The sequence below is a fragment of the Medicago sativa genome, chromosome 1 (genome assembly GCF_051527215.1).
Source record: "Medicago sativa cultivar Bolivia chromosome 1, Bolivia_mono, whole genome shotgun sequence".
In the NCBI taxonomy this organism is placed as follows: Eukaryota; Viridiplantae; Streptophyta; class Magnoliopsida; order Fabales; family Fabaceae; genus Medicago; species Medicago sativa.
The window spans coordinates 50793370-50807515 of NC_140749.1; the positions used below are offsets into that span (position 1 = coordinate 50793370).

The window sequence follows — 14146 nt, forward strand, 5'->3', positions numbered from 1 at the left end:
GCTGTAGAAGTCGACGACGTGGCCTTCGACGACGCAGGAATCAGCGCCGGTGGGAATGAAAGACCGAGGAGGAGGAGAGAGGCTCGTTTTAGGATGCAGAATCGAGTTTCAGAATCACTTTTGAGGAACAACGCGTTTCAGAAGCCTTCTACATCATGGTGCTGGGTTTGAACAAGAGAAACAAATGGAAGTTGTTGTTTAATCGCTTCTGTTTAATCCAGTTTGGTTCCAAATCAATTCAAGTAATCCAGTTTTTTTCACACCCGTAAACATTCAGAAATGAAACTGAAACAAGCAAGAAAGAATTAAGAGGTTATTGGAATGATGAATTGTAAAATAAGAGAGTTCCAAAAAAAACTGAAGAGGTTTTTGGATTGTTATGTTGTCGGGCATTTTGTGAAGATCATGTTGAAATCAAACCTACTCACGTGCTTCTTCTTGGGTTGCTTTAATTTTTAATTTTTTTAATTTAACAATTATACACGTGGCAAATTTATTTATTTTTTAAAAAAAATTATACAAGCTGGCGTGACACATATGCTTGACCAGGTCAAAATTAGTGTTTTGCAAAAGGGGGTAAACATGGGGGGTCATTTTTGCCATTTTTTTTAATAGGGGACCAAAATTGCAACTTATGCAAAGTTAAGGGGTGAAAAGTGCGTTTAAGCCTAAAAAGAAATAACATAAAGTCTATAAATAGTCCTTTTTGAGGCATATATAATATATCCTGCATCCAAAACACAGACAAAAAAAAAAAAAATGGAGATCATTCTACAATACGTACCAATCTTCCTGATTTTGCTAGCCTCTACAATATTACTCAAAGCCATATCCACCAAATTATCAGGACCAAACTTCCACCTTCCACCTAGTCCATTGTCCTTACCAATAATTGGACACTTTCACTTAATATTAAAACAACCTCTTCACAGAGCCACTCACAACCTCTCAAACCGCTTTGGACCCATAATTCACATATATCTTGGATCCACTCTTATGGTATTTGTTTCTTCATCCGAAATAGCCAAAGAAATCTTCAAAACACATGAATCTTCATTCTCTAACCGGCCTGCAAATATAGCTATAAGCTATCTTACTTACAATGCATCTGATTTGGGATTTGCACCTTATGGAACCTACTGGAAGTTCATGAAGAAACTTTGCATGTCAGAACTTCTTAATGGAAAGATGCTTGATCAACTCCTTCCCATAAGAGAAGAGGAGATAAACAGATTCTTGCAGATGATGATGAAAAAAGGTGAAGCAAATGAGTCTGTAAATGTTACTGACGAGCTTTTGAAACTAACAAACAGCATAGTTATGAGAATGGCAATTGGAAAAAGCTGTTTCAAAGAAGAGGATGAAGCACATAAGGTGACAGAAAGGGTTAGAGAGTCTGCTATGTTGAGTGGAATGTTTAATTTGGCTGATTATTTTTGGTTGTGTAAGAGATTCGATGTTCAAGGAATGAAGAAACGATTAAAGGATGTTCGTGACAGGTTTGATGCCATGATGGAAAGTATTATCAAGGAGCATGAAGAGACCAGAAGTAAATTACAAAGAAAGGATGCTGCAAAGGATGTTTTAGATGCTCTTTTGAGTATTTACGAAGATCATAGCTCAGAGGTCAAAATAACAAGAGATAACATCAAAGCCTTCTTGGTGGTAATAATCTTCTCTCTATGTAAAGATATAACTTAGATCAAAATTCTACTATATAATATGATAGTCAATAGAAAGGTTTTAAATTGGGGTCGCAATCACGATTCTTGGTTTTACAGAGAATCATGGTCTATTGCTTCTAACATGGTTTTAAATTATAGTTGCGATTGTGTTGTGAACTTTTATATTGTGGCAAAACACGGCCTATGCGGCCAAAATTTCTAATGCGATGGCATATCAGAGACCAAAAAATCCTTCACACAATTGTGGTTGCGAATCTCAACTTAAAACCATAGAATCTTATTTGGCCTCAATCATAGTCATTTTGCTATTGTGAAGAGATCTGAAACCTAGATGTCATGGTCAAATCACAGCCACAAACCTTCTTATGGATTCCTGGTCATAGTCACATAATTCTTGTAATCAAGGGAGAATTGCGAATTGGTACGTGAGTACTGAATTCGGGTACTTCGGCGTATTGGTACGCACAAACCAGCGAACCAAGCGTACCAAAGCATGGTTACCGCTGATTGGTTGAAAAAAGGTTTAGACTACAAAGTAAATATAAAATGAATCACCATGAGTTGAGGACTGAGTGAGAAGAACATGAACAAAGAGTGGAGAGTGAGAAACTTGGTAGAAGAAATTAGGTAAAAAAAATACTTTTTTTTTATAGCTCACTATATTTATTTAGGTATTATTACTACTACGAACCGGAGCGTACCGAAGTTGTATACCCCTATACGTACCGAATTATTCTCCTGTCGCGTACCGCAAACCCGTACCCGTACCGCGTACCGGAACAAACCGCGAATTATGTGACTATGTTCCTGGTTAATAGTTTTACAACAATTTGGTGTACACGTTAATCAAGCAACAAGGATGCATTGTTGCGTAAATTTTTACTATTTTTTTTATAAAAAAATTCCAAAGATCTTAGCGGCGAAACTCACATACTTTATGTGCTTAGAAGAGGATATTGCAAGTTTGAACCCTCATCCCGACAACTAAAATTTCCCCATGGCCTTTTACCATCTCAGAAACAATTACGGGACACATTTTTACTATCTTTTGTTTCGAAAAGAAAATTGTTTCACCTATTCTTGGACACCAATTTTTTTTAGAATATGTGATTATAAAGGCCTCGCAGAAACTGATTATAAACATGTATTTTTTCAGGATATGTTCACAGGTGGGACAGATACAACTGCAGTTACTCTAGAATGGTCATTGGCAGAACTAATTAACAATCCAACAGTAATGGAGAAAGCAAGGTGTTGAGTAACCAAGAACATTGAAGAAAAGAGAAAGCTAGAGAAGAAAATCAGAGTGAAATGTAAACTTTTTCATTGAATAAGAGTTTGTTACAATGATCTCTTATATAGGTTGTTATTGTAGGCACATACTATGCTACTGTGTATCAACCCTATTACATTGGACCCTAACATCCCTATAAACTAGGAAGTTAGTTATTTCTGTAACCAACTCTGAACTAGTGCCAGCTCATGTAACTTGCAGTGCAAGTAACTAAGGTGTAGTGTTAGCCTGTGGCACAAGTAATTGAGGAGTATTGTGTTCCTGCTGCTCATCATTCAATAATGATTCTTCTATCCTTTTTGTACTGTGTTTCAACATCCTCCCACAAGCTTGACCATGATAAATATTTATCATTCCAAGCTTGGATATAAATTGGTTGAACTTTGGAGGTGCTAAAGGCTTTGTTAGAAAATCTGCCAATTGCTCATGTGTTGATATAGGAAGAAGTCTGAGGATTCCTTTTTGAATCTTTTCTCTGACAAGGTGACAGTCTATTTCCAAATGTTTTGTCCTTTCATGGAAAACTGGATTGGATGCAATGTGAATTGCACTTTGACTGTCACAATACATGACTGGTTGTTTGCTGCTGTTGACTTTCAAGTCCTTTAAAAGGTAGAGCAGCCACTGAAGCTCACATGTAGCAGTGGAAAGAGCTCTGTACTCAGCTTCAGAGGAAGATCTGGAAATGGTTACTTGCTTTTTAGCTCTCCAAGATATGAGTGAAGAACCTAAAAAGAAGCAGAATCCAGTTGTTGATCTTCTGGAATCCACACACCCTGCCCAGTCTGCATCAACATAGCCCAGTAGTTGCTTCTCTGAACTTCTAGGGAAGAAAAGACCAAGACCAGGATTGTTCTTAAGGTATCTTAGTACTCTACAAGCAGCTTTGTAATGTGTGATTGTTGGGGAATTCAGAAACTGGCTCAGCTGCTGTGTAGCTAAAGAGATGTCAGGTCTAGTAGTGTTCAGGTATAACAGTCTGCCAATGAGCCTCCTGTAGCAAGACACATCTTCAAAAGGTGCACTTGTGTCTTGATGCAACTTGAGAGAAGTATCTAAAGGTGTTGATGCAGGCTTGGAACCTAAAAGACCAGAAGAATCGAGTAAATCCAAGCAATATTTCCTTTGAGAGACTGAAATGCCTGCTTTAGAGTGAGCAACTTCCAATCCTAAGAAATATTTGAGGATCCCCAAATCCTTAATCTTGAATTTAGCATCTAGAATGGACTTGATTCTTTGAAACTCAATCAGAGAAGTACCAGCCAATATGATGTCATCAACATAAATCAAAATTGCTGTAAAATCAGTGTTATGTTGAAGAGTGAATAAGGAGTAATCAGATGTGGACTGAGAGTAACCTTCATGAAGCAACAAAGCAGTCAATTTTTCATACCATTTTCTGCTTGCTTGTTTCAAACCATAAAGACTTTTCTGCAGTTTGCAGACTTTGCCAGGGAAACTAGAAACCCCTTCTGGTATACTCATGAATACATCCTCTTGCAAATCACCATGAAGAAATGCATTGTTAACATCTAATTGGTGTAAATGCCAGTTTTGAATAGAGGCAATAGCAAGAAGGGTTCTAACTGTAGTGAGCTTAGCAACAGGAGAGAAAGTATCAAAAAAATCCAGGCCCTCAACTTGATTGTAACCCTTAGCTACCAATCTGGCTTTGTACCTTTCAATAGAGCCATCTGCCTTATGTTTCACTCTATATACCCATTTACTGCCAATTGGCTTCACATTGGGTGGTAAATCCACAATGGACCAGGTACCATTAGCAGTCAATGCCTTTAATTCATCATTCATAGCCTTTAACCAATGTTCAGACTGACATGCCTCTTTATAGGTTTTAGGCTCAGTACTTTGAGTAATAGAAATGGAAAAGACTCTATGTGATGAAGAAAGATGATCAAAAGAGTGAAAATCAGTAATGGGATAAGAAATACCTGAGTTGACTGATTTTGATGATGAAATGGAAGAGTTATTGCAGATGTAATCTTTCAAATAGCTGGGGGCAGATTTGACTCTTGTAGATTTATGTATAACAGGTGGTGAGGGAAGAGGAGGGTTAGGGATGGAAGTGGAAGATGATGGTTCATTGGTGGAATTTGAAGTTGAATTGAAAGGGTCTGACACAGTTTCAGAAGGAGGAGTTTCAATAACAGGAGCAATATCATAATCTTGTGCTAGATGTGTATGATATTCCCATGAGACATTTGAAGGATTATTTTTATAAGGAAAAATACTTTCATGGTGAGTGACATTCCTAGAAACAAAAATTTCTTTGGAATGAGTGTCAAGAAGAATGACTCCTTTCATACCACTTTTATAACCAAGAAAAATACACTTTCTTGCTCTAGAAGCAAGTTTGACTCTGTGTGCCTGAAGAGTTGATGCATAAGCTAAAGAGCCAAAAACTTTCAATTGATGCATATCAGCATTTTGATTGTGTAATAGAAAATAAGGTGTTTGATTGTTTAAAATGGGGCTGGGCACCCTATTCATGATGAAGACTGCATGAACTGCAGCATATGACCAAAAAGTTTTAGGTAAGTGGGACTGAAAAAGAAGTGCTCTAGTGATGTTTAAAATGTGCTGATGTTTTCTTTCCACCCTTGCATTTTGTTGGGGTGTTTCAACACAGCTAGTTTGATGCAGAATGCCTTTAGAAGCATAAAACTGAGGCATATTGAATTCAGGGCCATTATCACTTCTAACAATTTTAACATGACAGTCATGTTGATTTTCAATTAAAGTGATGAAATCTATTACATGTTGTCTAGTTTCACCTTTAGATTTCATTAAGGTTATCCAAGTGAATCTACTAAAATCATCAACAGCAGTTAAAAAGTAAGAATGATTATGAACAGAAGAAATTGAAATAGGACCCCAAATGTCAAAATGCATCAATTCAAAGGGCTTTTCAGCTTTATTACAACTTTCAGGAAATGGTAATTTCCTGTGTTTAGCAAAGTGACACACATCACAAGTTGCTTTAGAATCTACATAGACAAAAGGAAACTGAGACTGTAAGGACTTCATTCTAGAAAAGGAAAGATGACCTAGTCTAAAATGCCAAAGGGCACTATCTGGTAAAGGAGCAAAGTGGGGAACAATCTTGCTTGCAGAACAAGTCAGCTTATTTGAAAGATTCAAGTAGTATAACTCCTCCCTTTTATCACCAGAACCAATCATCTTCTTGGTTTTCTTGTCCTGAATAAAACACTGGAAACCATTAAAACTCACAATACAATTTAAAAAATTTGTTAATTTGGACACAGAAATGAGATTAAAGTGAAATTCAGGGACATAGAGAACATCATGAATGATAAAATCATCAGAAAATTTAATGGTTCCAGATTGATTTGCCATAGTTAAATGACCATTAGGAAGTTTTATGTTAGTAGGAATGATTTCATTGTAAGAATGAAACCATTTTAGATTTCCACAAATGTGATCACTAGCTCCTGAATCAATGATCCAAGAACTTAGAGTAAAATTGTGACAAGTTAAAGAAGAACAGAAACTAGTACCTTGCCTGTCAGTTGGTGAATGACCAAGAGACATGGAAGAAGAAACCTGATTAGAAGCATGTGCAGTTTTTGAACCTTGGTTAAGAGATGAATTCTGAAGTAGAGACATTAACTTCTCATATTGCTCATGTGTAATAGCTGGAGCAGTAGTTTTGCTATCACCACATGATGAAGGCTTCTCATCATTAGTAACATCCTCCTTTGCAATATGATTAGCAGATGAAGAACCAAAAGTCTTTTGAAGGTGAGGTGGAACTCCATGTTTCTGCCAACAAGTTTCCACAGTGTGATTCTTTCTACCACAAAAAGTACACACACGTACACCATGTTTAGAATTGGTTCCTTGAGATTGTGATTTGCCAGAAGAATCTCCCTTGTACTTTCTGGAATCAGCATAGTTAATCAAAACTGAATCTTCACTAGGTGAAGCAAAATTTCCTTGTCTTTCATGTTGTAAAACCATGGAAAAGATTTTGTTCATGGAAGGTAATGGATCCATTAACAAAATTTGAGACTTAACCATAGCAAAATTCTCATTCAAACCAGTGAGAAATCTAATTGCATAAAGCAGATTATGATTGTGTCTAGCATTGCGCATGAATTCACAAGAACACCGTACTCTGCACACACAGTTTGGTACAGGCATATAGATCTCAAGCTCCTCCCACAAAATCTTCAACTCAGAGTAAAAGGCAGTTACAGACTTGGAATCTTGTTGCAAAGCATAGATTTCTTGCATAAGTTCAGAAATTCGTACCAAATCTCCTTGAGAAAATCTTTCTTTCAGATCGTTCCAAACATCACATGCATTTTCCATGAAAATTATGGATTGTGCAATTGAAGAAGATACAGAATTTACAATCCAGGAATGCACTAAGTTGTTGCAACGATTCCAAGGTCGAAACAGAGGATCAAAATCATCAGTGATAGGTTCAATTGTACCGTCAACGAATTCAAACTTCATTTTGCCTCCTAAAGCTCTTCGCATTGATCGAGCCCAGGAATGATAGTTTGAACCGTCCAAAACTGGAGAAACAGTGACAGATGAAGGTCCATCACTAGGATGAACGAAGAAAGGACTAGATTGATCGGTGAGAACATCGTTGTTACGAGGCGCCATTGATGGAGCTTGAGAAAGCTTGCGGAAGACGAATCAAAAGGCTCTAGATACCATGTTGAGTAACCAAGAACATTGAAGAAAAGAGAAAGCTAGAGAAGAAAATCAGAGTGAAATGTAAACTTTTTCATTGAATAAGAGTTTGTTACAATGATCTCTTATATAGGTTGTTATTGTAGGCACATACTATGCTACTGTGTATCAACCCTATTACATTGGACCCTAACATCCCTATAAACTAGGAAGTTAGTTATTTCTGTAACCAACTCTGAACTAGTGCCAGCTCATGTAACTTGCAGTGCAAGTAACTAAGGTGTAGTGTTAGCCTGTGGCACAAGTAATTGAGGAGTATTGTGTTCCTGCTGCTCATCATTCAATAATGATTCTTCTATCCTTTTTGTACTGTGTTTCAACACAAGGAAAGAAATTGACTCAATGATTGGAAAAGATAGAATTGTAAGAGAATCAGATATATCTCATCTTCCTTACCTTCAAGCCATAGTGAAGGAGACACTAAGACTTCACCCTCCCTCTCCATTTATATTGAGAGAATCAACTGAAGACAGCACCATTGGTGGATATGATATCCCATCAAAAACTCAGATTTTCACTAATGTGTGGGCTATTGGAAGGGATCCAAAGAATTGGGATAACCCTCTTGAGTTTATGCCAGAAAGGTTCCTTAATAATGATGAAAATGGAAAAGAGAGTCATGTTGAGGTTAGGGGACAACATTATGAGCTTTTACCTTTTGGAAGTGGAAGAAGAATGTGTCCTGGAATTTCACTAGCACTAAATGTTGCTTACACTACCCTTGCAAATATGATTCATTGCTTTGAATGGAAACTTGAAGATGGAGGGAATGTTTGTGTTGACATGAAAGAGGGTCCTTCTTTTATTCTTTCAAGGGCTCAGCCCTTGATTTGTTTCCCAAAACCAAGACTAATGCCATATCCTTCTATGTGATGCATATTCTTGTTATTAAAAATAGAAGTGACTGAATTCAAGTGGTTAATGAGTTTCAATTAAGGACAAATCATATGGAAGAACCTGTGTTCGAGTTCTCTATGGAACAATCATTTGTCACGCTTTAGTTACCTCCCTCGGATTCCCTTCCTGTTAGAATCATCAGAGAGTTAAGAGAAAAAGTAGAGTAAAAACAAAAAGAAGAAATGGTGGTGGAACAATTATGAATTTGTTGCAGCAAGTTCTGATGTACACTTTCTTTTTATGATGTGTGGTTCTAAATTATGTTTTAGTTAGTTTCTGAATAACGTTTACAATGTGTAATTTTATATCATGTACGCTAGCAATTTGGCCAAAAAATGTCATTTTCAACTAGAAAACATGAAGGAGAAAATTAGTTTTTAAAAAATCTAAGCATTCTTTGGAGACTGACGTCATGCTAATTATTATTTTCAAAGAATGGTCTTTTCAATTTTCTTTTCACTGCACAACTTCAAGATTTAGTGGGCCACCACTATGCAGTTGAAAAGTTAGTGGGGTCTTTCCATTTGCCCTAAGGCACCAAGTGTCACTTGTTAACCCTTCATCTCTGTTTCCTTCACATTTCCCCATTTCTCATCATTATAGCGCCTCCATTCTGAAGATTTTGTAGATTTATTTTCCTCAAAACTTTCAACTTCACACCAACTCAAAAAACTACCACTTCTCATAAACCACATGGCGGTTACCGAATAGGGGAAAAATGAAAGGCTGTGCACTACTTCCATTGCCAATAAAAACTCAGTTTTATGTTCCTTCCTTAGCCCATCTTCCATTTCTAAAAAAGAAAATCTGCACTTTTCTTCTTCCTGTTAAAGAAAGAAAAAATTATGCAACAATGGAACGACTTCTAGAAGACGTTTTACTCAATTTTGTCAAGAAAGTGACGGCCTACGGGACTCAGAATCTCTTCAGGTTCAAAGCTACTTATGTTTACCATCAGAAGCTTCCCAGCACGAAAGAAGTGCTTAAGGCTCTACCAAGAGACTGCTTGTGGAACATTTTTTTACCACTGGCCCTGCGTAGGAAAATGCAAGTTCATGCAGCAAATCTCTCGTAGTGGACATGAAACATACTGCGTGGTGGTGGTGGTAGCCCAACTTCTTCAAGAGAGACGCCCCAATCTTGAAGAAATAATACTCATCCTCAAAAAGGCAGGAGCTCGTGGGTCTGATGGGCCCAAGTACTTTTCACTAATACTTAAAGTGTTGGCCAAAGATGGTTTTTCAATGAGTGAGGTCATCCCTGTCTTCAGGGACATTTCAAACGAAAACAAGTTGCTGATTGCAAAAGGGCCATCATGAATGTCGAAGGCCCTCCTTGTAACACCCTATTTCTATTAAAGCGATAAAACACGCGAATATAATGAATATTCAAGAAATGGATGCTATGTCTAACACAAAATCCAAAATCCAAACATACATGTATGTGTGTGTGTGTGTGTGTGTGTGTATATATATATATATATATATATATATATATATATATATATATATAGGGTTTTGTTACAAGCCACCCTTTGGTGGTGTCTTTTAACAAGTCACACCTTAAGGTGTGATTTTCACTTTTTAGTTATAACTTTGCTAAAAGACACCTTCATAAAAGTAAGTTGGTGTCTTTTCGCAAATGCTCATAGAGTAACTTGATAAAAGACACCTTCATAAAATGTGTCTTCTATCATAACCCATATATATATTTATATATATATATATATATATAATATCTCAACAGTCGCAGCGGATACAAATCAAATAACTCCAACATATACATGTCATGGTCAAATACAACCTCAACTAAAAATCCTCCAAGTCCGACAAGTGGACAACATCAACAAGATAAAACAGAAATCAACAAGACATAAAAGACTCTACGACCTAATCAGAGCCTAAAACTACGACTCCAGACGATAACGAAGAAAGCTCCCGCTATCAAGCACTCACCACAAAGCAACTACTCCTGCACAGCGTCTACCCATCCATACAGACAGGTAGGCGGTCAAAACCACTGGGGGTAAGCTTTACATTAATCATAATCAATAAATAAAAACATATCATTCAAGGATTCATACATATCACATATACTTAACCATCCCTCCTAGAATACTAGCAACACATGATTATTATTCCCCATTACCTGCACCTCAAGCTATCACATTATTATCATAGCATAACAGACATATTTGATCTTTAATCAAGTCATCGACAAGAGTTCGTCATTTATTAACATCAATCAATGAAAATATTTCTCACCTCATTACTCATCTAGAATTCTTAACTCAACAAGTACAATTCATCATTTCAAAGTTATGAGCAAACAATCATTATTATCAAGAAATTACCACATCATATGTATATACAATTCTCACCTCATCCTTATTATCAAAATAGTTATCATCAAATTGATTCACCATGTGTATAAGCACAAACAAGTAAAACATGAAATTAGAGCATAGTCCAATTATTCACAACCATCAACAAAATTCACTAATGTACATATACACCAATCTACACAATCAGAACATTCACCGAATTTCACCAGTGCACAAATTCAACAAGTCACATATTTAATTATGACACAATTCATCAACCAATCAATTTCAAATGTCACAAGTATGTATTCATCAAACACACTTATCATCAACAATCATCATTCACATGAAACAACAAGATAACATTTCAATATGCAATGCGCCTATACTCGACACATATATGCATGTGGTGCCAAATCTCCTCAAGGTCGTCACCCATGATGCAACAAAAACGTCATATGTAAGAGTCCATCTCCTCTTACAATTCACTTATGTAAAAGTCCATCTCCTTTTACATTTCAACATATGACTCGATATGATCATGATGCATGGACATACAACAACGACCTGATAATGCACAACTTCAACACAACAACTATCAATGACAATGTAAAAGTACACCTCCAATTACATTGACTAGCTCAACAACTTTTGCATTATCAAGTATACATGTCCACACATTCAACAATCACAATTCACATAAGAGTCATCATCACACACATCAACATTAACTTACCAAATATCATAACAATTCCATATACTCTTCGTAAACCAAGTAAAATGGATCAACACATCATTTCATGATAAACATCATATTCAATTGTCCACAATCATCCACATATCATCAATTAATCATATAAAACCATTCATGAAAGATTTATAAGGTAATCGGTTCAAAAGAACCATTTTCAACAAGGTTCGTCTTTCAAATCAGAACATTCAAAATAATTGAAACGATTGAACCAAAATCAAGTAAACAAGATCCAATGCCTCAACTAAGTATACCTCTAGGTCACATATAAGTGCAGTAGAGCATACGGTTACGTTTCACTGACTAAATACGACGAAATCATAAAAATCACGAAGTTCGTCTCTCTTTATCATTTTTCAAGAAATTTCCATTTTCAAATCAAAACAAGTTAGATCCATCACATCATAGTTTAAATACCATTAAACACCTTAATTGAACTCATAGAAACCAAGTTTCAAGTTAGGAAACAATCCATAAGGTTTGGGTCGACTTAGAAATAGTTATGCGGATTTTTCGTAAAATTTCTCTAAGACCTCCTTGGAGTATTTTCATCATAACTCAAAAACCAAAAATTATTTACAAGTCAAACCAAAGCCTCTGGAAAGCTAACAAAATTATCTACAACTTTCATGTTTACACCGAAAGCCAATTCAAAATAGAAACGTGTGAAAAAGACACAAGAACGTGAAACAGGGGATGCTGCCACTGTGCAGCTCGCCCCAGCGAGTAAACTTACTCGCGAGGCGAGTAAGCTCACAGGGAGCCCCTCCTGCTCGCCTCCAACTCGTCTCCACCTCGCTGCAGCGAGTTGGGACAGTCCTGTTATGGGAAAAACCCATTTTTTCACCCCAAAACCCCAATTTTGACTTCCCAAAGCTCAAATTTGATCCCAAAGTTTGTTTAAACGTTTCTAAACATGAAAAGACACTCAAAATCATGTATAACTTGCCCCAAAACATCCTCTTATCAAAAATCACCATTTGACCCATTTTTATGAAAACCTTCAAGAACAACACAAATTCATGGCAAGCTCAAAGATTATGATACCCAAGGTTTGAAACATCAACAACAACACCTCACAACAACAAGAGCAACAACCAATCATGAATTCATCTCAATTCATCAACAACAACATCTCATATCATCAATTTTGGGCAAAAATACAAAGCACACATATATACATAACTTGAGCATGTAATTTCATCATCAACAACTTAATTAACATTCAATTTACATACCCAAACATTGCATCACAACATAGCACGAATTTCACAATTAATTCCACCATAATCAATTATAACAATAAGCACTTATGTAAAGAAATTAGGGTAGAAGCTACAACTAAGTGTTTATGATTAAAGTCTAACCCCCTTTACCTTAATTCTTCACAAAATCAACTAGGGCTTCACTTTAGCTCCCAAAGCTTGAATCTCTAGATCTTCCTCTTCAAACCCTTATCTTCTCTCTATCTCTATCTCTTCTCAATTGTGAAAATGTTGGTAAAACCCTATTTCTCTACAAACTAGAGTTTATATAGGTTCTATCTAATTGGGCTCAACTCACAATGCCTTAATGGGCCTAACCCATTACTAATCTAACTCCAAAATGTTATTACTCACTTAACGGTAAAATGTAATAATAACGGTCACCTACTGGTAATAAAACAATTCACTACAACTTTCTAGCACTTAGTAAAATAATACCAGCTCTCACTAAACACTAAAAATAATCCTCATCAAAATTACTAAATTACCCTTACTCACAAAATGACCAAAAATACCCTTCTAACACCGAATTCTACAATTCCCGACCAAAATACACACAGAGGCAAATAATCACATATGAGCACACACAAACACACATAAATAAATAATAAAATAAATCTAGCAAAAAATCAGGCTGTTACAGTCCTTCCTTAGGGGCTATTACTGGTCAAAGCCTTTACTCATAGATTTGGAGTATAGGTTCACTTGCACCTTGAACGGGACTTGTGTTTCTCCAAGGTGAATCAATGGTAATTCAATCCAAACCCTAGTGTTTGTTGCCAAGAAAATTCTCTACAAACACTAGTTTTAGTGTTGGCTTCTAATCCTTGTTTTTTCTACTCTCTCATATTTCATCTGATACAGGATCTGTTTTTATGGAGAAATATAAATCGTAAATTTGGATCGAACGGATATCACGCTGAAGATACGTTTCCTTTTTTTTTCTCCTTCAACGCAAAATAAATTTGCATCAAAAATTCCTTTTAAAATATATATTTGCATCAAATCTTCCTTCATACAGTATAAAAATATATTTATTGTCCATAAATATAATTTCAGCATCAATTTTCTGGAAGCACAAAATATATTTAAAACAAATATTTTATATTTTTAGCAACAATCTTCTTCATCCATCAAATTTTGGGTCTATTTCAACAAGCACAAACCGTTATTGAAATAAACACA

General features: G+C 36.1%; 1 protein-coding gene across 1 annotated transcript; it reads left to right on the forward strand.

The window, feature by feature from the left end:
• The first annotated feature begins 707 nt into the window (after window positions 1-707).
• On the forward strand, window positions 708-8929 carry LOC146955149 (cytochrome P450 93A3-like). Its single transcript, XM_085720313.1, has 3 exons — window positions 708-1665; window positions 2842-2936; window positions 8052-8929. Exons 1-3 carry the CDS (start codon window positions 760-762, stop codon window positions 8596-8598), a joined length of 1548 nt encoding a protein of 515 aa, XP_085576439.1. The 5' UTR covers window positions 708-759; the 3' UTR covers window positions 8599-8929.
• The last annotated feature ends 5217 nt before the right edge of the window (window positions 8930-14146 follow it).